We start from the raw sequence: 24,184 nt of genomic DNA, 5'->3' as shown, positions 1-24,184 counted from the left end.
TACATCTTCTACAAGATATATCAGTCTGGTCAGTCCGCCCTCTGTCACGATTCGAGTCAACTCCAAACCGTACCATGCAATCAGATTCGACACAGCAAACAGTGTCACTCTAGTGTGGCGAAAGTCCCTTCAATATCAACAAAGATTGCACTCGGGAGACCCTAGAGTTTGTTCTATTCAGCCGTGAATTCAGTTTTAAATGACCAAAAACACATTATTTACTTTTCGCTGTTGACTCTCTTGTCGCTTTGCTAATGTCATATCCGCCCTTCTCTGATTGGTTTACTCCGCTTCCTGTTTGCTCGTATTTGCTCCGCCCTAGAAATCGATGGCCGACCAGACTCATCCGCTGGTACAGTGAGGCTGGATTTTCCAGGCAAGAAAACCCTCAGATTTCATCAAAAATATCTTAATTTGTGTTCTGAAGATGAACGAAAGTGTTATGGGTTTGGAACGATATGAGGGTGAGTAATTAATGTAATTCATTTTAGGGTAAACTAACCCTTTAATAATAACAACACTGATAAATTCACCAAAATACATCTACTTTACTAGTTTAATAACAAGCAGACATTGGATAGTTTTAGGAGCCGGTCTGGGTGGTGTACTTTCTTCAACAGCGGGTTAAACACACCTGCAGGCAGCCTCTTGAACCCTCTTGTTGCTGTCGAGGATGCGTTTGAGCAGCTCGGTCATGAGGGGTTTGAGGTAGGAGTCAGGCGGCTGGCTGACCACCCAGTGTGCATAGCGACTCAGAGTCCAGCAGGCGATGGAGCGGACCAGTGCCTTCTTATCACAGAGACACTGGATCAGGTGAGGAATTAACTCAGGCAGGTACAGTACCATATCCTGCATACAGCCTGGAGAAAGAGAGAGAACAGGGTCAAAAAAAACTCATTTCCATTCAAATATTTTTGCAGGATATACACTACGGTTCAAAGATTTCAGGTCAGAATTTTATTTATTTATTTATTTTTTAGAAATGAATACTTTAACAAGGTTGCATTTAGGTGATAAAATATGTAAAAACATTTCTAATTTTTTTTTATTTGAAAAAAGATATTTTATTTAAAAGATTTCTATTTCAAAGTTCTTTTGAACTTTCTATTCAAAGAATCCTGAAAGAATGAATAAAATAAATTAAAAAAAAAAAAAAAAAAAAAAATCATATTAGAATGATTTCTGAAGGATCATGTGACACTGAAAACTGGAGTAATGATGCTGAAAATTCATTCAGGAATCAATTAATTTTTTAAAATATAAAAAAAAATAGAAAACATTAATTTTAAATTCTAATAAAGTCTCACAATATTTCTGTTTTTACTATTTTTGATCAAATAAACAGCCTTGGTGACCAGAAAAGACTTTTATATTAAAAACATTAATAATATTATATATATATTAAAATATTAATATTTTTTAAAATTCTCTTACTGACCCCAAACTTTTGAACAGAAGTATAAAGTGCATAGTAAATTGTTGTATGCATGTAACATAGGGGTGTAAATGACCAAGGTCCTTAAGATACAATATTATATGATAATGTTATAATCATGTTTATCGTATAATTATACAAAAATGGTCTTTCACTTTTTGCTGTAAATTTGGTGCAAAATTGTGTTTATCCATTCTACAGATTTGCTATGAATAATTGCCAATCTTTTTCACAAAAAAGTAAAAATTTTACAAAAAACAAATATATATATAATATGCTACACTATCACATGACCTCCCTATACTGCATACTTCTGTTCAAAAATGTCAGTCTTCTTTTAAATAGTAGGCAGTAAACAGCACTCACAGTATTTAGTGAGCTGTATTTTACCATTCAATTCAGAACAAAGCCAAGAATTAGTAGAAAGAGGGTTTTTCATTTTACACGTCCTCTCATCCAGTGTAAGATACCTTCAGCGATGGCTCCAAGCACCAGGATGCCAGACTCTTTAACAACCCAATCCGGGTGGAACAGCAGTTCCTTCAGCACAGGGAGCAGGTGGGGCAGCAACTCATCCCGAAACACATTTGCCAGGACATCAAGGGCTGCTGCCGAACACTTGCCTACAGAGCAAATGCACATGTAGCACACAGGGTTAAGACCTCTCGGATTTCTCCAAACACCAATCTAACAGCAAGCTTTGTGGATCAGACAGTATGAGTAATGGAACATCACTGACATTCATGACATTTATGAGTGTAATCATCTCCACAGAAAACACCAAGTATGTGACATTTGCTTCTAAAAATAGGCAATATTTCACAAGCATCAAGTTGGTTTTTCATCAAAAACGCTTACGTAGATTCCAGTCGGAGAGACTGTCGTCGTCATCGTCGTCATCATCCTCACTGTCCTCTCCTTCCTCCCCTTCATCACCTTCGTGCCGAAGGGTGACCGTACGAGACTTGTGAAAGCGAGGCTTTATGTCTTGCTCGTTGTCCGGCACGGCTTCGTCTTCCTCCACATCACCCTAAACGGGAAGTAGGAAATCACCATGTGATGAAAAGCAGCTGGGAAATTCTGGACAGCAATGACTGTGAGTCAAAAGCCTTGGGTCAGACAGTATGAATACTTGAAAATCATGGAGAAAATCAGGAAAAATGATATCGTCACACCCGAGGCCAGGCTGGTTGTAGAACTTCTTATGAAGCAAATTAACTAACCTTTAACAAAATGATGTCAATCTCAGAGTACTTCATCCCGTTCACCAGAACAGGAACGAGTCTAAGACAGATCAAAGACAGGAAGTCTTTTAGGTATAGATGGATGAGATACAGATACTGGGGTATAAATCAAAAGCAACAATAAACAAAAGCATCTCTGACAATAAAGCAAACATAAGAATCTCTAAATAGGTTAGCCCCTTCTTGTAGATATGCTAACTATACCAACTGGCTGCAAAAAGCACCTTTCTTGATTGACACCCATTCAAAAGCAGCCATGTATTTCAACAGATTAAAATCAAAAGGAATATGTAATGCACACAACATATAGATTTATTCCTTCAATTAAACAAGTTTTACCTAGTTTATCCAACTTTTGGGGGCTCAAAAAGCATAAAACATACTTTCTGAGTCAGGTTTTGCAGCGCGTTTGACATCTGAAGCAAATGCGCTTGTTGCACGACTCTTACAAGGAAAGAGAAAGGTCACTTACTGTGCAAGGTGTCCAGACAGGACTTCCTTACAGATGGGCTGCTCAGCCAGCGTAAGCCAGAACTCACAGGCCTCCAGAGCCACGTTCTCATCCGGGTCCTGTGTGCGCTGCAGCATGTACTGCAGGAACAGTCATCATAATCAGCATCTCTGATTGGTCAAGATGTACACTACTTCCGGGTCATCACAATCAACTTACCTCAACGATGCTGCGCATGTGAGGGATGAGTCGGTCAACTCGCACCTCCAGCAGCATGACGAGAGCCCTGCACACGTTCTTCCGCACCTCCGAGTCCTCGTCTGCGGCCAGCGCAAACAGACTCTGCAGTAACAAGCAAGGAGGAAGAGAGATTAAAACACTGCAATTACAGTATAGCTTATTTGGGTGGTAATTGTTTTACATGGGGACGTAAGGTCATTTTAACATTTACAGGTGCTAGTTGGTCAATTTATTGCAGACCGAATACAAAATGTCTGTGTTTTTCCTCCCACCACCTGCTGCAATCACAGCCAAATTACCCACTGTTTTTTGACAAACACCAAGGTTGTGTAGTAAATTTAATTCCTGTTCAAATCCTTATCTGAGTTTACAAGAAGAGATCAATCCAAAACTTGTTTTGTAAATTAGTAGTGGTCAACCTATATTGATTTTTTTGATCAATATAAAGCAGATATAAAACATGCTTAATTGCTGAAATGTATACTTTAAAGGTTTATTAGATATTCAAACACTTGTTTAAGTAATATAAATGCACATTTACTGAATGATGACAGTAGATGAGAAAGTATTAGTATTTGCCTTTCTATCACTAATATAAAAGCAAACACAACAATACTTTCTTTGTATACAGTTTACTTTGTTACTGTGCATGCTGGAGTTAGCGTTCTCATAGCTGTCAAAATAAAAGTCAAACAGAAAACTTAGTTAATACCGATAATTAAAAATGTCAAACATTGGCCTTGGTGATATGTCGGTCGACCACTGAAAAAAAATTGTGTTAATTTAGTCTTAGTCCGGTGTCAAATGTCAATTGTAAATGCGGGACATTGACAAAGTGGATATATCCTTATCTGTAAATATAAGTTACGTGCTGAGAAAAACACGCGTCAGAGACAATAAACAGCACACGCATCTGTCAAAGCATGAGATGGCAAGACGCAGTAAACACTTATGCTTTTGTTTGAAGCGCTTAAATATAAAGCACTCTCATGTTTCAGACAACTTGGATCATGTTTTCCTGCTGCAGCTCACTCTGTGTCCTCCACTATTTTCCATATGCGTTTTAGCCGTAGAAATGGGTTCTACTGTAAAGTGACATGATTAGTGGTGACAATACCAGCATTTCCCCCTAGCATTGAGCGCTGTTGAGCAGACACCTCTGATTGGCCATTGTGTTCATGCGCTCAACAGATATGTCTGTGATTGGCTACAATGACCAACACTTCAAGAACATGTAAATAGACATCTGTGATGCTCTTCACCAAGCACTTGCACAGATACACGGGAGCATTTGGAAGCAGGCGTCTATCAGCGGATATATTAGGGATCAGCTGATAGACGCCCGTGTGTATCTGTGCAAGCGCTCTGAAGAGCGTCAAAGATGTTTATATAGTTTGCGTTAACTTATTTCTGCTAACTTCCACATTTTTAAAAAGACATCATTGTGAGAAATAAAATGCAAGACACTATAGAGTGTCCATTTTCTTATTTTTAAATAAAATATAAATCTATAACTGTCCAAGCGATAACAGACTTTCAATAGCTGATAATCATGTGACTGACGACGAGAGCAGCATATTCCCAGGTTTGTAGGATCACAGAACTCGCTCCTGCACCTTGAATAAATCGCCATCTAAATATATACGTTTTTAATCACTGAGGTGCCATGGACATTTATTTTTACAGACATCCCCCATGAGAAATAATTACTGTCCAAACAGGACGTATAATGCTAATAAAATCATTAAATCCAGCATGTTCACACTGCAGGTACCTCAATAAAGGTGTCAATGTTGTCCATCAGGGCTTGCGCTCTTCCGATGATAAACTGGTTCACACAGGCAATAGCATGAGACCTACACACCCACAAGAACCACCATTAGATTCCCCATAAATGTTTTATCCCAGAACAGAAGTAGAGTCCTGAAAAAAAATCCCATCCTTCCCTTCAGACTGACCTGATTTTAGGGCTGCAGTGTTTGAAGAACTGGAGGAACTTGGGAATCATGATGTTGAGGGGTCGGTTCAGAGCGTCACTGTCCAGGAGCTCAGACGAGTCCTCACAGATCTTCTGTAGAGCTCCAAACGAGCCCTGTGTGTGAATGAGACCCAACTAAGATACAACTCACACCCGAGGAGCATTTCTGGATGTGATACAGAAAGCGTCATGACCACTTTACCCATGTCTTGCATAATTTCCAAACACATTTGCATTAGAAAATGTGCAAGACAAAATAGAAGTGGAATAGTAGAATTAGTGTGGTTTAACTGCTATTCCCCTACAGATCATAAAATAAATCTGTATGAATGAAGAGCAGTTTAAAGGTGCCGTAGAACGTCTTTTTAAAAGATGTCTAAGGTGTCCCCTGAATTTTCATGAGCTGGCATATGCAAATATTGGGGCCGTACATATTAATGATCCCGACTGTTACGTAACAGTCGGTGTTATGTTGAGATTCGCCTGTTCTTCGGAGGTCTTTTAAACAAATGAGATTTATATAAGAAGGAGGAAACTATGGTGTTTGAGACTCACTGTATGTCATTTCCATGTACTGAACTCTTGTTATTCAACTATGCCAAGATAAATTCAATTTTTAATTCTAGGGCACCTTTAATCTAAATCTTCTGAAGAGACATGTTCGCTTTATGATGAACAAATTTAACTTAGGCTTTTATTCACATATAAACATTGATCAGTGAAAGTACATAGTAGATGCAAATTTGGTAAATGGAAGCATTATATAAGTGATCATGTCTCTTCAGAACACCACTCAATTCACATTTTATGATCTCTTTATGAAAGTTTTGAAGCATCCGAGTTTTGTGTGAATAGTCCTTCAATGGAGGAACAGAAATCTGTCAGATTTCATTAAAATATCTTAATTTGTGTTCCGAAGATGAACGAAAGTCTTACAGGTTTGGAACAACATTAGGGCGAGTAAACGGTGACCGAATTCTCATCTATGGGTGAATTAACCCTTTAAGGCAGCTATGAAGAGCACAGAGGCACTGCACAGACCTCACAGATGTTGTAGTCCTCCGAGTTGAGCATGTTGCACAGCTGGGGCAGCAACTCTGGCCATGTCTGCAGCTCCCCTTTGGTGGAAATCGTTGTAATTAGGATACCTGAACAAAGAGAGAAAGCAATCATCACATTTCCTGATACTGAGTGCTTACTAGTAGCAACAGAACTACATGATAACTGCTTGCTGTAGGGATGCACAAATAATACAATTATGTCCAATAGCAATAAGCCAGTAATTATTTTCATGTTAATCGATAAATGTAAAAAAAAAAAAAAAAATTATAATAATTTGTGCAATCTTAAATTTAAGCATCACCACATTATAATGAATTAGTATGAGAAAGGAATATTCATTCTGATATTTGCTAAAGATTACATTTAACAGTTATTAAAAATAAGTGCAATTTCCGGTCAATAGCATTCAAGTCTTGTAGATGCTTGACTTACTCTAGAGCACGCAGAGAGACTCACCGATAGTGGCGCGGATGAGAGGGGAAGGGTCTCCGATGTTGTTTAAACATTCCTGCTTGATGAAGTGCGCGACTTCAGGAGGGAAGTTCTGATAGTGAACCTTCACATTGTTCTTCAGTATCAGACCGCTGAGAGATCGAGTGGGCTCATCTGTAGAGCGTGAAGAAAGGCAACAGACATTTATATAATCAGGCACATATAAAGACTGTCTGAAACCCTATGGAACAACACACGTGTAATGTGAGAAAATGCAATAAGGTGAGCTTTACGCAAAAATAAACTCAGAACACACCTTCAGTTTTCAGCCTCGTCAGGACGAAGATGAGATAGTTGTTAAAATCAGGAAACTGATTCAGCTGCTCTAGTTTCTGAGAGTAAAATTAAAGAGAATTACGGTTACTGTAATAATGGTAACACTGTACATGAATAGCTGCAGTTCAACATGCACATTGACACTATTTTAGTAAAACAGATGAAGTAAATTTCATCTATATTATGACAATATATTTAACACTTTGCAATAAGGTCACATTGGTTGACGCTAGTTAATGCAATAACTAACATTAACAATGAGCAATACATTTGTTACAGTATTTATTAATCTTTAACAAAAGGTAATAAAATACAAATGTTCATTGTTAGTTCATGTTAGCTCAGGTCCACTGAATATTAACAGATACAACTTTTAATTTTAATAATGTATTAATAAATGTTGAAATTAACATTAAAGGATTAGTTCACTTTCAAATGAAAATTACCCCAAGCTTTACTCAACCTCAAGCCATGCTTGGTATATATGACCTTCTTTCTGATGAACACAATTGAAGAAATATTAATAAATATCCTGACGCATCTGAGCTTTATAATGGCAGTGAACGGGGTTCTCGAGTAAGAGCTGAAGAAAAAGCTTCCATCCTCATCCATCCATCATAAATATGCGCTCCACACGGCTCCGGGGGGTTAATAAAGGCCTTCTGAAGCGAAGCGATGCGTTTGTGTAAAAAACATCCATATTTAAACGAGTTATGAAGTCAAATATCGAGCTTCCACCAGACTGGCGTCACGTCAGTTACACATTTTTCATAAGTTGAATAGGGAAGGCGTAGGACATAGCATAAGCTTTGTGAACTGAAAGAGGTTTACACTTTCTGCGTACGCTGCATACAGAAGGTGGTCTGGCGTAAGCTCGACATTTGACGTCATGACTTGTTTAAATATGGATATTTTTTTACACAAATGCATAGCTTCACTTCAGAAGGCCTTTATTAACCCCCCGGAGCTGTGTGGAGCACATATTTATGTTGGATGGATGAGAATGGAGACACTTTCTTCAGCTCATACTCGAAAACCCTGCTCACTGCCATTATAAAGCTCGGATGCATCAGTATATTTATTAATATATCTCTGATTGTGTTCATCAGGAACAAGAAAGTCATATACACCTAGGATGGCTTGAGTGTGAGTAAAGCTTGGGGTAATTTTCATTTTAAAGTGAACTAATCCTTTAAGATTAATACATGCTTTTAGAAGAAATTTGTCGCATTTTAGTTTAGGGTCAAATTCTCACTATTAACCAAATATGAATTTTGCCTCAAACTCCTAATTACTGCATATTAATAGTAGTAAGGTAGCTGTTAAGTTTAGGAACGGGGTAGGATTAATGGATGTAGAATATGGTCATGCAGAATCAGGCATTAATATGTGCTTTTTAAGTACTAATAAACAGGCAATATCCTAGTAATATGCATGCTAATAAGCAACTAGTTAATAATGAGAATTGGACCCTAAACTAAAGTGTTACTGAAATTTTCAATGTTACTGAACATGTTAACAAATGTAGTTAACTAACTAACGATAAACTGTAAAGTGTTATCAACACTTTTCTATTTAACTTTACTGTACTGAAATAAAAGACCCACAGCTGATAATTATTTTCAAGTTATGCCACATAATATTTCTGGCCCATTTAAAAATCAGGTATCCAAACATATGATTGTACAGTGAAAAAAGATAACTTAAGTGCTTTTGAAATCTAGGACACTAAGTTTACAGTTCACAACTGAATAAATAAGGGTGTAAAGTTACGTAATTATATCAGAAATGGTCCTATAGTAATACATCTGTTCGGTTCAGACTTATGTAGAATTTAAAGTGCCCCATTATGCTTTTTTCAGATATTACTTTTCATGTGTAATATAGATGTTTGTGAATGTAAAAGGTCTGCAACATTTCAACATGAAACATGCGCTTCTAAAGGATGAGGACTTGCACTCTAATTGATAAGGTAAAACCAACACAATCGTTACTGTTCGTATCACTGTGTATCACAAGTGTTGGGGAAGATCCAGAGCTGATATATTCAGATATGGTAATGGACATTTAATTTCTAACAAGTGCTGTAAGCGGTAGACCAATCACAACAGACTGGGCCATCTGACCAATCAGAGCAGAGTAGGCTCTCGGAAAGGAGGGGTTTAGAGAGACCAAATACTTAATTGAAACTTTTCAGACACAGTGAGAAAAGAGGAAAAGCTGTAAGGTATATAATGAGAAAATTAAAATGTTTTTGGCCTTTGATGCATGTAACCCTATTGTAGGAGACCTTCAAAACAAAATTAGGAACCTTTAAAATAGTATTATAGAGGCACTTTAATAAAAATATTACTGATTCTCAATATCTGTACGGTCAAAACCCATATATCATGGATCCCTCGAGTTCAGTAAATACTGAGTTGTGTTGATGAGGATACCTGCTGCACAGCTCTCTGTGTGGCTGTGTTTGGAGACTGGGAGTCTCTCAGGAGCTGCAGGACCTGCTGGAGGCCTTGTTCATCCGGCTGCCACTCCATCCTGCAGATAAACCACGTAAGACACAAACAATTATATATCCTTCATGTCTTCACAAAGTACTTCCTCCTCTCTGTGAAACGATTGCAACACCTATGACTGCAAAACAACATTTTTTTGCACTTTTTGTGGTTTTAGAACTTCTGTAGACCAATTTATCCACAACTACTACATGCGCAAACACACACCGTTACGTTATCAAGGATACGGGAAGGCATGGATAAACATACAATATCAATGCATATATATGACTTTGCATCAAAGCTAAAGGCCTTTTCCACATCCTGCATGCGTTTCAAACCTGCAAAACTGTTTAGCTTAATCTCAGCATCAGTGATTGTTTATGACTTGTATTTTAAGAAAGGTTAAACCAGAAAATGGAAATTGCAAGAAATTAGAAGGTTGTGTATGTTTAAGTTAATCCGCCATAAAAGATAAATTCAGATACACAATTATATTAAACAAAAATGCAATAGTTTCCAAAGTAATATAGTTTCCAGCTATGTCTTGATTTAATCTCAAATTCAAGGATTTCTGTTTTCCAGTCTACTTTTGCTTTTTGTATAACACTGAGCTAATCTAATGAAATAATTACCAAATTATTGTTCATATAAATTAAACATTTATATGCATATATACACATATGCATTAAAAACGGGTTTATATAAGTTTTCAAAATGTATGCACCTTATGATTAACATTTGTATGACAAATCTTTTCTCTATTTTGTGATCCAAGAACTAATCTATGTAGTATATAAATAGAGACTATCATAAACGCATGTAGAAAATAAAATAATACTTAAAAACTGCATAAAATGACTGGCTAAAATTGTTTTCAAACGTCTGACTTAATTTCTGCTCATTATTAAATTGTTGAAGACAAAAGCGTGAAGAATCAGGAAATGCACATGGTCATGCATGCACTGCATACCATGCCGAGGCCTTGTCTTCCACCCTATGCAAGAGTAGCTCAAAAACCTCAGGCGCTGGCCACATTAATACGCAATAGAAAACACTTCTAATAAGACCAGTACGCAAACAAAAACATCACGCGAAACTTCAAATATTAAGGCAACAAGTAAAGGCTGGCTAATCCCAGATTAATAGCGTTATACACGATACAGAAGTCTTAGTACGTGCTCTAGCAAACTTACTCGATCTAATCCACGTTAACAACTATTACTGTGTTAAACTCCATGTACACTACAGTATATAGATATTATAAATGACTGAACTCAGGCGTGTTCACTTACACATGCCGCGTGCGGAGGCCTATCGATCAGCTCGTGCAGCGTGGAGCTCGCGCTAGTCTCGCGCAATGGCACTTTCAAATACTTCCGCAGGACGAGCGCTACAACGAGGAAATGACGACGTGTTTAGTCATGCAACACTGTAGCCAGTTTCAAATACACGGAATCTGCGAAGGATTTTCTTGTAAACAAAACTATTTGAAATGGTAGCATTTATGCGGTGTTTGTTTCAGCTTGGAAACGTACTACTCTCATTGTTTAAAATACTTGTAGCATAACTAAATTGTATTATCTGCAGACTTTTTTTTTTAGTTTCGTATTTAATATGTATGTCTACGCATTTCTTGCAAATTGGTCTTAGTCTGTTTTGTAATCTCTTGAATATTTGCCCCTTTTTTTACTTTTTTGTTTATTAAACTTTTCCGAACAACTTTAAGCAGTGCAAAATACACATTCAAAATGCGCGTGTATAATTGAACAATATAAATAAATTCACAAACTTACTAAGGCAGGAAATAAAATCAAGAAGAGGAATAAAATAAAGAATAAAATCAATTTTGCCGAGATCCATGAGCGTGACGTCATTGAAACATGGCGGCGCCCAGAGAGACGTACACAGATAAACGTTTTTAAGCTAATAATATGCATGAGTGAGTCAAGGTTAAAAAATTACACGATACTTAAAAATATTATTTACTAAGCGCTTTCAGTTACATGTGCAGTAATTTCCATATGCTTCTTTAAAAGCAAGTCTGAATAAACTTTGTAAACTCGTCATTTGTAGTCTTGTTAGTGCGCACCTGCGCATGCGTCATTTTCTCGTCTGATTTGAACAAGAACTGGTTTATATGTTGACAGCAAATGTCTTTCTTGTTTTACTCTTTTAATCTTATTTTACAATTTCTAGCTTGGTGAACTCGTGTTTAATGCAAGAAGAGCCAAACTAACCCCTTTAAATGGCCAGAATTGGTTGTGGGCTCTTGCACACATTTGCACTATTGACCTTAATATTTCTGACTTCTGTTCTTCATATCCTGGTGCACAAGGACAAGAATGTTTCATTAGCCTTTTCAGAAGAATGGCGACATAGTTCAGATATCTCAACCAGGAGCGTTCAATCCCAGAAGAACTTTAGCAATAATCTTAATTTATCTGCTGATCCCAGGACTCACACTAGAGATCAGTGTAGTATAACTGTGGAGAGCCGCATCGACTGTGGCCGTGATAGATCTTTGAGTCAAGCCGATTGTGAGGGAAGAGGATGTTGCTATGTGCCTCTACCACAGTCTGGATTTAGAGGACCACCATGGTGTTTCTACCCCGTCCGTTACCCAGGCTACCAAATGGGGCCCTTGTTACCCACAGAGAGGGGCCAAAGGGCCATGCTGACCCGTTCTGCACCCTCATACCTGCCCCGGGACATTCCCACATTGCAGCTAGATGTGATGGCCGAGTCCTTGGGTCGTCTTCACCTCACTGTGAGCAATTCTTTCAGTCTTTTCAATTACAAATCGTACAATTACAAATCAGATATTGTAATTTTTGGAAAAATTTAACACAGTCATATGATCTGTCCTTGAATTCTGGGAAATATAAACTCTTGAATCAGATTTGTAAAAGTCACGTAGTGTATTCCAGTCTTTAGATGACCTAATCTTACTTTATCTTGCTGACTTCACTTTACCACAGCTGAAGGATCCAGCAACTCCACGATACGAGGTCCCCTTTGTGACGTCCCAATCCAGGGGTCACAAGGACACACAAAACCCCCTCTACGATGTTGACTTTCAACCAGATCCATTTGGGTTTATTGTACGGCGAAAATCCAATGGCCGTGTTCTGTAAGTGTACTTCCTTTTTTCTTTTCTTGTTTTGTATGTTTTCTGGTTATATTGCGCATCTTCTGTTTGGTAGAGTTGTCAAAAGAACCGACTAAGGTACCAGGTCGGTACTGAAATTTTAAAAACGTGATGCTTTTGAGCGCTGTTGAGCAGATTCATAAACACCTCTGATTGGCCATTGTGTTCACACTCTCAACAGATATGTCTGTGATTGGCTACAATGTTCAACGCTTCAAAAATATGTTGTAAATAGACTTCTGTGACGCTCTTAGATAGACGCCTGCTTTCAAATGTCAAAGATGTCTATTTTCGGCATGTTTTTGAAGCGTTGATCATTGTAGCCAATCACAGACACATCTGTTGAGCACGTGAACACGATGGCCAATCAGAGGTGTTTAAGAATCCGCTCAACAGCGCTCAAAATGCTAGGGGGAAATGCTTGTATTGTCACATTTTTAAAATTTCAATACCGACTTGGTATTGAAGTCGGTACTTTTTTGTTTTGTCAACACAATACTGTATGGTAAAAATTGTGTTATTTGACACAGTTTTGAGACAGGCCCTGAAAAGTCATTCAACCAAATGTCTGATCTCTTTCTTTATATTGCACAAATGCATTGTATTTTTTTCCCCTAGCCTGAATACTACAATAGGCCCCCTCCTGTTTGCAGATCAGTATCTACAGCTCTCCACCAGCATTGCTTCCTCTCTGATATCTGGACTGGGTGAACATTACACCCCCATCACACTGGACCTCAATTGGAGCTCTGTTTCATTATGGAACAGAGACATGGCACCACATGTAAGGCCTTCACATCATTTCACATTCCTCTTTAACTTTCCTTCTTTTCACAGTTGTATTTAATATTTTACACGGCCCTTTGTAGAGAAGTGCCAACCTGTATGGCTCCCACCCTTTCTTCCTAGTCCAAGAAGGTGATGGACAGGCACATGGAGTCTTCCTTCTCAACAGCAATGCAATGGGTACAGCGTATTGTTGTCTAAATTGGATTCTTTATGGGTCTCATTCATTGATATCATTAAAAGTCTTCAAATTTGCCAATTGTAGAAGTGTTAACGCAGCCCGCTCCAGCATTAACATGGGTGACCGTTGGAGGAATACTGGACTTCTACATCTTCTTAGGCCCAAGTCCTCAGAGTGTGATACAGCAGTACCATGAGGTTATAGGTATTTAACAATAGACAGTCCACATACTGTATTAGATTTGTAGTTTACCCACAGTGCAACTTATTGTGTTGTATCTTTGAGGTTATCCTATGATGCCACCCTACTGGTCACTGGGCTTCCACCTCTGTCGCTGGGGTTATACGTCCACCAACATCACAAGAACAGTGGTACAGCTCATGCGCCAGGCTAAGATCCCACTAGTATGTAAACAGAATATGTAATGGCTGTGTTTGGAAGTAACATACTGCATACTGAACAGTATATACCAGTGCCTCTCAACCGGGGGGCCTCAGCAAACTTCCAAGTGGACTTCAAGATTAGCTGTTAAAATGATTTAAATTTAAATTTTAATTCATTTATAAGTGTGATTTCTAGACTGGGAAATTAATACAATTTTAAAACTAAATTTATAATGAATATACATTTTGCTAGTTATGCTATATTTTATTGGGTAGAAATTGTGAGTAAACATTTTAATATTGAATATGGGGCTTTGAATGTTGTTGTGGACGATGGGAGGCCTAAAAGGTTTGAGAACTACTGGTATATGCTCTGTGTTCACTGGCTATATACTAAAAAGTACTAATAACAAAAACTGTAGTAGTATCCTATATTGTTGTCACATAACATTGCCACCCAGTTTTCATCTCAATTTTTTTTTTTCTTTTGTTAATCCAATTTTGTGTAAAATTGTTGTTCATATTGCTTCTAGTTTGTTTGTCATACTAGAAATGGAAAGACAAGTTGCATTGTGGGATGCAGTATCCAGCTTGATATGCTCTGTTGTAGTTATTATAACTATACAGTACGTTCATAATTATTATGCAAGTCGATATTCTGATCTTTTTTTTTTTTCCAAGCACATTTTACCAATTCCAAACCACATCAATCTCAATAACTACTATCAATTTATAAGTGACATATAATTGTTAATGAGGGCTGGAAGTAAAAAAATGCTTTATATGTGCATAATTATTAAGCAGTTTTTCTTTTACAGGTAAAAGGTAAAATTATTAAATGCCCATGAGAAGTATGCATTACTATAAAAATTGGACAGGAAATGCTCACTGGGGCAGCAGGGTCACAGAAAAAGAGCTGGAGAAGAAAAGACACGGGTTAATTGCATAATATTGACTTGCATAATAATTATGCACACACTGTATAAATTATAAGTATAGTAATAGTATACTGCACATACTGTAAAAAATGTAAAGTAGTATGCCATTCTGAATATATACTGTATAGAGAAAGAGACAATATTCTTTTAGCAAGTTTTACTTGATAACCATAATAACCTTCAATTCACTTCTGTAGGATGTACAGTGGAATGACCTTGATTATGCAGACCAAAGAAGAGTCTTTACTTTTGATCCACAACGGTTTGGAGATCTGCCCCAAATGGTTGAAGAGTTCCATCAGCTGGGCATGAAGTATGTGCTCATTCTGGTACGTAGATGATATTCTGTGATGGAAACTCTTTCATCTTGCATTGTTTGCTTGTGTGATGCTTGTGTGTTAGTGGTATCAATATCTTACATATATACAGTGTATATATATATATATATATATATATATAGTCACAGTGAATAGCGTGTGGTCTTGTGTTAGGATCCAGGCATCAGTAGCACGAGTCCTCCTGGTTCATACAAACCCTTTGATGATGGGCTGAAGAGGGGAGTGTTCATCACCAACTCCACTGGACAGATCCTAATTGGGAAGGTTAGTGTCACACATGAAATATTAACCTCACTAAAAGTTAGTCGTGATAATGTCATTTACAAGATGTATTTTCTTTTTGCACCACTGTATTATTAGTAGTATTATAGTCATGATGGGATATGGAGGGGAGGATAAAGATTTTGCATGTATTTATAACCAGGTTTGGCCAGGTCCAACTGCATTCCCAGATTTCACCAATCCTACAACACAGGACTGGTGGATGGACTGTATCAGAGTCTTTCACAACATGGTACCTGTGGATGGACTCTGGATAGTAAGTACTAATAGAGTAAACTATAAATAAACATACAAAGGGTATTTTAAAAAGGCAACAAAACATGAATGTATGAATTTAAAGGGGCCACACTCTTTACCTACATTGTATTATTTTTTTCCTTTAAATCATGAATAATGATGTTTTTCAATAAGAACACGCAGAATTTTATCGTCTGCTGCTTTAAATGCTCCAGCGCTTAACATCAGAATGAATTCTGATTGGCTGTCAATCGTTCTGAAAGTGATTCCAACAATATTGTTTGGAATATGTGTCGTTATCATTATAGCTGTGCTGTAAACTCTGCTATTCTTTAATATTTAGAATGATTCGTAGAACTATATCTTTATAGTTATCATTCTTGGTGTGATTGGGCCTTTATAAATAAGTTCTAAATGTCTTTGAAATTCTGCTCACAGGACATGAATGAGCCGTCAAATTTTATCCAGGGATCTGTGGATGGATGTCCTGACTCTGACTTGGAGAAACCACCTTATACACCAGGTCAGAACAGTTAAGTCTATAAAATGACTATTACTGATTTTATGTGACCTGCATGAAGAGATCTGTCTGGGTTTACAGGTGTGATTGGATGTCAGTTAAACTCAGGAACTTTGTGTATGTCCGCTCAGCAGTATCTGTCCAATCATTACAATCTGCACAATCTCTACGGACTGACTGAGGCCATCGCCACCCATAGGTCAGAGAAATGCTTCTTCAGTTTATACAAACCGTAAATATCTCACATGACATATGGAGAACCATTTGATATGGTTTGACATTATTACCAACTTTCCACTCATTTGTATTTCAGGGCACTGTTGAAAGTAAAGGGCACTCGTCCATTTGTCCTATCCCGGTCGTCTTTTCCAGGACTTGGCCGTTTCTCTGCACACTGGACAGGAGATGTGCAGAGTGACTGGGAGCAACTGCGCTTTTCAATACCTGGTGAGAAAGAAAAATCATAAACATGCTGAAATATGGTTTCAAAGAGGAGAAGTTTTGCTTTGTCCTGGCCCTACAAGTGCTTGCCAACATCCACAAATGCTAACATAAATCTACATACTGTCCTCTGTCTAGAGATGTTCTAAATTTCACAATGTAAGCTCCCTCACTTGGCCCCCTAGATATGGAAATGTTTTGGAAGATAAGCTGAGAAGTGACTTGCTCATGTCTTTGTCTTCATTTTTTTTGTTCCTAATACTTGCAAAGTATGGTTTATTGCTGTGTTTGTGTGTCTGTATCAGCTGTGCTCCTGTTTGGACTCTATGGCGTTCCATTAGTGGGAGCTGATGTATGTGGATTTGGTGGAGACACTACTGAAGAGCTGTGTGTGCGCTGGACACAACTCGGAGCCTTTTACCCTTTTATGAGAAATCATAACGACAAACCCAATGCTGTGAGATATATCGATCAACAGTTTAGAGTCATCATTAATATTGTGCTATATTAATATATATATATTTATTTATATTGGGGTGTAACGGTACATGTATTCATCCCGAACTGTCACGGTACGGTCGGTGCATACAGTCTGATGGTGAATACAGTCAGTCACAGGCGATCCACACTCAAATGAGGGTATTTTCTAACCTCTTTGCACAATCTCTTGTCTGTATAGGCCTCCATTGTCGCTGTAGCTTGCATGTGTTCCGGTCTGTTCTGTTTATGCAGGTTTTCTTCAACTACTTTGTGAATCGACACCCCCAAGGCACGGCCGCCACCTTGTGGATAAACTGATTACTGCAAAAAAAAAGTAAATGCGCATGTGCGACCTGTGCGTACAAAGTACGTGCTGTTACAAAAATCCGGCGGTGCGCTGACCGTACCCGCGTACACATCTGTTGACAAAATTCGTGTCACTCGCACGGTACACTGATCCTCATATTTCAAAAATGAATTGGAGTAGAAAAAGAATTGAAAAATAATTTTATAATTAGATTTAGAAGTTAATGCAAAACCTGCCTTATGTGCACTTTACGTGATTTTTTTTTTTTTTGAGTGTTGATTATTATATCGAAAAATAATAACAACTGAATTTAATAGTTTGATCTCTGTTGTTAATTGTAACCTTTAATATTATAGTAATGTGTAAGAAATGGCTCCCTATAACGTTTACAGCATTAGCTGAGATAGATTTTTTATCCTTTATAAAATGTTAAATATAATTGAATTTATTTAAAGAGAGAGACACAATTTGTTCAATAAACCACTGTTTGATAAAAAAGAAGAAAAAAGAAGCAATTTTATGTTTAGTTTTCTCCCCCCGCTGTACCGAACTGTGACTTCAATACCGAGGTGCGTACCGAACCATAATGTTTGTGTACCGTTACACCCCTAATATACATATATATATATACAGTACAGTCCAAAAGTTTGGAACCACTAAGATTTTTAATGTTTTTAAAAGAAGTTTCGTCTGCTCACCAAGGCTACATTTATTTAATTAAAAATACAGTGAAAACAGTAATATTGTGAAATATTATTACAATTTAAAATAACTGTTTTCTATTTGAATATATTTCACAAAGTAATTTATTCCTGTGATGGCAAAGCTGAATTTTCAGCATCATTACTCCAGTCTTCAGTGTCACATGATCCTTCAGAAATCATTATAATATGCTGATCTGCTGCTCAAGAAACATTTAATGTGTACAATTGTACACAATATTTGTGTACAATATTTTTTTTCAGGATTATTTGATGAATAGAAAGTTCAAAAGAACAGTGTTTATCTGAAATCTAATCTTTTGTAACATTATAAATGTCTTTACTGCCACTTTTGATTGATTTAATGCATCCTTGCTGAATAAAAGTATTAATTTCTTTAATTTCTTTTCAAAAAAAAAAATAAAAATTCTTACTGACCCCAAACTTTTGAACGGTAGTGTATAATGCTACAGAAGCTTTGTATTTCAGATAAATGCTGTTCTTTTGAACTTTCTATTCATCAAGGAATCCTGAAAAAAAAAAGTACACAACTGTTTTCAACATTGAAAATAATCATAAATGTTTATTGAGCAGCAGATCAGCATATTAGAATGATTTCTGAAGGATCATGTGACACTGAAGACTGGATTAATGATGCTGAAAATTCAGCTTTGCATCACAGGAATAAATTACTTTGTCAAATATATTCAAATAGTACACAGTTATTTTAAATTGTAATAATATTTCACAATATTACTGTTTTTTACTGTATTTTTAATTAAATAAATGTAGCCTTGGTGAGCAGACAAAACTTCTTTTAAAAACATTAAAAATCTTAGTGGTTCCAAACTTTTGGACTGTACTGTATATATATATATATATATATATATATATATATATATATATATATATATATATATATATATATATATATATATATATATATATGAATATTTCTTCTCATATTTCATTTTCCAGCCCCAAGAACCATATGTATTTAGCCAGCAAGCCCAAGATGCCATGAGGACTGTGATTACACTGCGATACTCTCTCCTGCCCTTCCTCTACACACTCTTCCATCATGCACACACCTCTGCCAGCACCGTGGCTCGTTCCCTCTTCTTTGAGTACACGCGCTCATTCCAGCTCAATATCTCTTTATCTGAGCTCAGCGATGATCTCTTTTCTGAGATTGCTCATTTCTTTCAGGTTCCCCACTGATCCAAATTGCCAGACCATTGACAGGCAGTTCCTGTGGGGGAGCTCACTGCTTATCAGTCCGGTTCTGGAACAGGGAGCAGTGGAGGTGACGGCTTATCTCCCCCTGGGGACTTGGTACAGTCTGCACAATGTAATCCTTCATTTTAAACTATACCCTACATACACTACCAGTCAAAAGTTTGGAAAAATTCATATTTTTTATGTTTTTGAAAGAAGTCTTACCAAGGATGCATTTATTTGATGAAAAATACAGTAAAAATAGTAATATTGTGAAATTTTTATACAATTTAAAAGAACGGTTTTCTATATTTTCATGTATTTTTTAAATGCAAATTATTCTTGTGATGGCAAAGCAACTGTTTTCAACACTGATAATATTAAGAAATGTTTGTTGAGCATCAAATCATCATATTAGAATGATTTCTGAAGGATCATGTGACACTGAAGACTGGAGTAATGATGCTGAATTTTTTTAGCTCAATTGTTTTATTATTTACTCATAATGTTAGTACAAAATATTTTAAATTTTTAATACTGTAACCAATTTACCATAGAATTAAATGGGCTGTTTTACCTTCTAAGTAAACACCTTCAATATGTTTTTGCATAGCCTGCTTCACATTGCGAAATGTTTACAGAGTTATTATGGTACATTGTAATTCAAAGGCATAGGATGTGACGCCTTAAAGGTAAACAAGACTGAATCCTCCGTGTTTTCTTATAGGGGCAAGCATATTACAGTAAAGGGCAATACATTGTGTTCCCTGCCCCTTTGGACACCATTAACATTCATGTGAGAGAGGGGAGCATCATCCCGCAGCAGGTGTGTAAAGACTAGAATATTATCGAATTTCTGCTGTGGAGCAAGTGAACTTTTGCTATTTCTTATTCATATGCCAGGTTCCCGCATTGACGACTACAGCATCTCGCAGAAACCCTTTCACTCTGATCGTGGCACTGTCTGCAGAAAATTGGGCCAAAGGTGATCTTTTCTGGGATGATGGGGAAAGTCTGGACACTTTTGAGCGGGGAGATTATTCATATGTTCTTTTCTTTGCTGAAGAGGTAGGGTGAATTTTGCTTGCTTGTTGAATTGAATGGTTTGGATGAGGATTTTTTTGATTTAACATCTGTTTCCCATTGTTATTCTGTGTTGGAGAAGTCCAAAATGAATTGCTTCATCAGGCAGTAAAATTGAAAAAACAGCAAGGGCTGTTATTGCTATGAACAGATTGTATACTCTTTGTGCAATTAATAAAAATGAAGACAACTAGAACACCAGCTGAAATTCACCATACAAATGGATTATAGCAGAATACTCAAAAGATATGGTCATGTGCATTCATTTGAAATGTAATCTATTGTTTATTTGATATTTTATTCCCCTGTAGTCTTATGTGGTCAGTAAGCCAGTCAAATTAATCAAATCTCTCGATCGTTTGGTCCTTGGAGAAGTACGTGTTTTCGGAGTTCAGACTCCACCTACAGAAGTGTGGGCCAATGGACAAAAGGTTCATGACTTCTCGTACAGCCCAGACACCAAGGTATGCATCAGGTTCTGATGTGTAGATTTGTGTTAATCTACATATTTTGGTTTACTTCTACTCCAGTTAGTATGTACATATGATGGTGATTAATATGTATTTCATATTTCATTTTAATGGACCTTTTTCACAGACTGTGATGATGCATTTCCACAGTTATCATCACAAATCTAGTAAAGTTTTTCATATTTCCATTTTTTTTTATGTAATATAAATTTATAATTCTATAGCCCTATTTTGTGTTATATTACCTCGGCAATAAATGACAAAAAAAAAACAAATTAAAGGGGCTAAATGTAAGAATCTTTATGTATTAATCGCTTTTTTATTGCCAAAGTGTGAACAACTTGTAGTGGAGAGAGCCTCTCTTCAATTCACATGATTTATTACTCTAATGTCAATGTGTCATGCAAAGAAAAGGAATTATTTCAAACTATAGTGTCACATTTCAGCCAGATCTATAGTCTCAAATACACTTTATAATCATAATTTGAATTGCTAGTGAATTGCAGAGCTTGTGCAAACAACTAGAGGGCTTTAGCCCGCCTAAAAATTTGCGATTAACTCTGTTCAGGATCACCTCAGTCTCCTTTAAAACTCATATGAAACCGGTGACAGGCTTCGGCTCATCCCTGTATTTTAGTCTGCATTATTCAGCATGCTTTTCAAATCGTAGCAGCGCCAGCATCAAAAGCAGAGGACATTGTGTGTGCATTTATTGATAGATTGTCATGATATCTGCATCTGTGTAGTTCTTTGTCATAAATGTCATTTACATAATATGATGCGGGGGTGATTTAAGACGGTTTCCCATCCACTGTAAAATCTGGGCTTGCTTTATTTATTCAGTGAAATTCCTTTCATCTAAATGGCATGAGACTTTTGCTTGCTATACTTCATACCTCAGTGCAATAAAATTGCTAGAATTTGTTAAAATATTCATTTTATGATAAATCCAAAAGTAAAACATGCGAAAAGAACTACTGAGGGGAGCTGAGATAGCAAATGAGCTAATGAGTGGCCCTCTGCAGCCATCTACTGGTTATAGAGTTAATTTCATGTCATTTTCATGATAAAAGTGTTTGTTTTCCACCAGGTGACAGAAATCCTCCACTAAAGCATGGCACATGTTATCTCCATGAATGAAAATGATAAATGTAGATCTAAATTAATTTTACTGCACAAATGTAGTTAAAAAATGACAGTTTAAAACATTACATTAAAAAAAATATTTTTTTTTAAAATATTTTACCCACATATTGCCAATCTAGACAATTCCAGTAATATAATGTTTGTCTAATGCATATTAACGAATATTAGCTGGTTATTTAAAACAATCAGAAATTAATTCAGTATTCAGGGATTGACTTTGTATGTAGTGTAGAACCTTGTTCATGCCTAGTATACAAACAAATATATTCAATTATTATTTTTTTAAATCATACCCTCGTTGGGTTGTTTTTTTATGCTTATTTTGTTATTGAGTGCAAAGCTCGCAGCACATATTTATATATTAATCTAAACGTTGCTGTCGGTAGCGTGGATGATGTCTAGATGTTCATTAACTGTATATTGCGCTGTTTTTACTTCTAAGCAATAGACAAAAAAACTATATCGGGGCATTAAATCATTTTCAGTCTCATGTACTTTACATATGCACAAGTGCACACATGAGCAATAATTTGCTGTCTGCAGTTCACTTAATGGCCACCGGTGTCACTAATAACTTTAAGTTTCTGAATTCTCTATATAGCTCCTTTAACACTTCTGGAAACTTCTTCAAGTTGTGGAAACGTTATCATGTTTTTTTTTTTATGTTGGACCAAATGTAAAGCAAAAATTATATTTACTGTTGTTTCCCTTTTAATTACCACTAGGTTTACCCAACTTTGACCACTTCTTTTTCTGAGGAAGTGTGACAAGGGTCCTTATGAGTCATTAAAATGCGTTGAAAATAAAATGCTTTCATAAAATTGTTGATTTGTGTGTGTGTGTGTGTGTGTGTGTGTGTGTGTGTGTGTGTATCGCAGGTTCTTACAGTGCCTGGACTGGACTTGCCCATGACTGCCATGTTCACCGTACAGTGGAGCTGATGAGAAATCTCTGCTGTAAATGATCTGTGCTTTGGATATGTTGAATATGAATTGCTTTGGGTAAAAGTCTTCCAAATGCATAAATGTAAATGTAATGATACTCAGCATGTTTTTCCTGTACATTGCAATTTAAATGTCACTTATGTTTAAAATAAATGTTTATTTTTATTAAATGTTCTTAATGCTTTGTTGTGTGACAGTGATAAAATAATCAGAATAATAAGCATTTCCCATGACCATATAGATCATAGTAATATTTATCCCCTTTTTATTTTTAAATTTCAAAAAAGTATGAAGAATTGTTATTATTGTTCTTTTTTGTGGTGTTTTTATTTATTATTATTGTTATTATTTAATTATACAAATAGCTAAATACACAGGCCTATGCATATGGTTACTGAATTATTATTATTTTTTTTTAAATTTAAGCTTGGATTAAATGTAATTATATAATAAAATCAAATGATATTATAAAATTAACATTAGGCATCAAGTAATTCGAGACTGCAGTGATTTTCTTTTTCTTTTCTTAGAATTTGTCAGTGTACAAGTTATTTTTATAAACATGCGTTTAACTTTTTACACTTTTATAAATGCTAATCCCAACACTTTAACAAAAGAAACGTGTTTCTTGTGTTTTTTGTGCTTAGCAGCTTATTATAAACAGGACCGACCACCGACGTCCTGCCTCTAGCGTTGCGTCCAGAGGAAGCGCAGTGTCTTTCCGGAAGCAACGGAATGTCAGTGGGCGTGGCTTCGGTCTGTCGTCAACGGCGGCGTGCGGAGTGAAGTGTCACCAATCAACATACGCGTCATTCACCGTAGCCTGGATCTTTAATAGATGAGCCGGACGCGCCACTTCTGACATGGACGTGTAGCGACGGTTGTAATCGTTTCTGGTACTGAAG

The 24,184-nt window shown here is 36.6% G+C and overlaps 3 protein-coding genes across 7 annotated transcripts in view; 2 read left to right on the top strand and 1 right to left on the bottom strand.

Annotated features, from left to right (window-relative positions):
* Nucleotides 1-11,010, bottom strand: part of tnpo2a (transportin 2a) — a 19,460-nt gene extending 8,450 nt beyond the window's left edge. For both annotated transcript variants that reach the window (XM_048183418.1, XM_048183426.1), the window contains exons 1-13: nucleotides 10,969-11,010; nucleotides 9,617-9,716; nucleotides 7,159-7,234; nucleotides 6,867-7,016; nucleotides 6,390-6,496; nucleotides 5,329-5,462; nucleotides 5,145-5,226; nucleotides 3,350-3,472; nucleotides 3,152-3,270; nucleotides 2,659-2,719; nucleotides 2,294-2,465; nucleotides 1,906-2,058; nucleotides 635-860 (exon numbers count right to left, since the gene is read on the bottom strand). In XM_048183418.1, coding sequence (XP_048039375.1) covers nucleotides 635-860; nucleotides 1,906-2,058; nucleotides 2,294-2,465; nucleotides 2,659-2,719; nucleotides 3,152-3,270; nucleotides 3,350-3,472; nucleotides 5,145-5,226; nucleotides 5,329-5,462; nucleotides 6,390-6,496; nucleotides 6,867-7,016; nucleotides 7,159-7,234; nucleotides 9,617-9,715 — 1,502 coding nt within the window. In that variant the 5' untranslated portion in view covers nucleotide 9,716; nucleotides 10,969-11,010. The remainder of the gene's footprint in view (nucleotides 1-634; nucleotides 861-1,905; nucleotides 2,059-2,293; nucleotides 2,466-2,658; nucleotides 2,720-3,151; nucleotides 3,271-3,349; nucleotides 3,473-5,144; nucleotides 5,227-5,328; nucleotides 5,463-6,389; nucleotides 6,497-6,866; nucleotides 7,017-7,158; nucleotides 7,235-9,616; nucleotides 9,717-10,968) is intronic.
* gaa (alpha glucosidase) lies at nucleotides 9,603-24,062 on the top strand. 4 transcript variants are annotated; one of them, XM_048183412.1, is made up of 20 exons: nucleotides 9,603-9,731; nucleotides 12,301-12,443; nucleotides 12,655-12,806; nucleotides 13,443-13,608; nucleotides 13,694-13,790; nucleotides 13,876-13,995; nucleotides 14,077-14,195; nucleotides 15,310-15,441; nucleotides 15,604-15,714; nucleotides 15,875-15,988; nucleotides 16,408-16,492; nucleotides 16,571-16,688; nucleotides 16,803-16,936; nucleotides 17,236-17,387; nucleotides 19,397-19,545; nucleotides 19,628-19,769; nucleotides 20,364-20,462; nucleotides 20,540-20,704; nucleotides 21,031-21,183; nucleotides 23,214-23,449. In XM_048183412.1, the coding sequence occupies exons 2-20, from the start codon at nucleotides 12,309-12,311 to the stop codon at nucleotides 23,274-23,276; spliced, it is 2,406 nt and encodes an 801-aa protein (XP_048039369.1). In that variant the 5' UTR covers nucleotides 9,603-9,731; nucleotides 12,301-12,308; the 3' UTR covers nucleotides 23,277-23,449. The 4 variants fall into 4 exon arrangements, 2 of the variants coding, with proteins under 2 accessions (XP_048039369.1, XP_048039361.1); XR_007184025.1 differs by lacking the exon at nucleotides 9,603-9,731 and adding an exon at nucleotides 23,930-24,062 and having other exon boundaries at nucleotides 11,219-12,443; nucleotides 23,214-23,336; XR_007184024.1 differs by lacking the exon at nucleotides 9,603-9,731 and adding an exon at nucleotides 23,927-24,054 and having other exon boundaries at nucleotides 11,219-12,443; nucleotides 23,214-23,336.
* The window catches only part of tbc1d16 (TBC1 domain family, member 16), a 37,565-nt gene continuing 37,426 nt past the window's right edge, over nucleotides 24,046-24,184 (top strand). The window contains exon 1 of the mRNA XM_048183436.1: nucleotides 24,046-24,184. The gene's annotated coding sequence lies outside the window, so the exon portion shown is untranslated.

The sequence above is a fragment of the Megalobrama amblycephala genome, linkage group LG1 (assembly GCF_018812025.1).
Source record: "Megalobrama amblycephala isolate DHTTF-2021 linkage group LG1, ASM1881202v1, whole genome shotgun sequence".
NCBI lineage: Eukaryota > Metazoa > Chordata > Actinopteri > Cypriniformes > Xenocyprididae > Megalobrama > Megalobrama amblycephala.
This window is presented reverse-complemented; position numbering and strand designations above follow the sequence as displayed.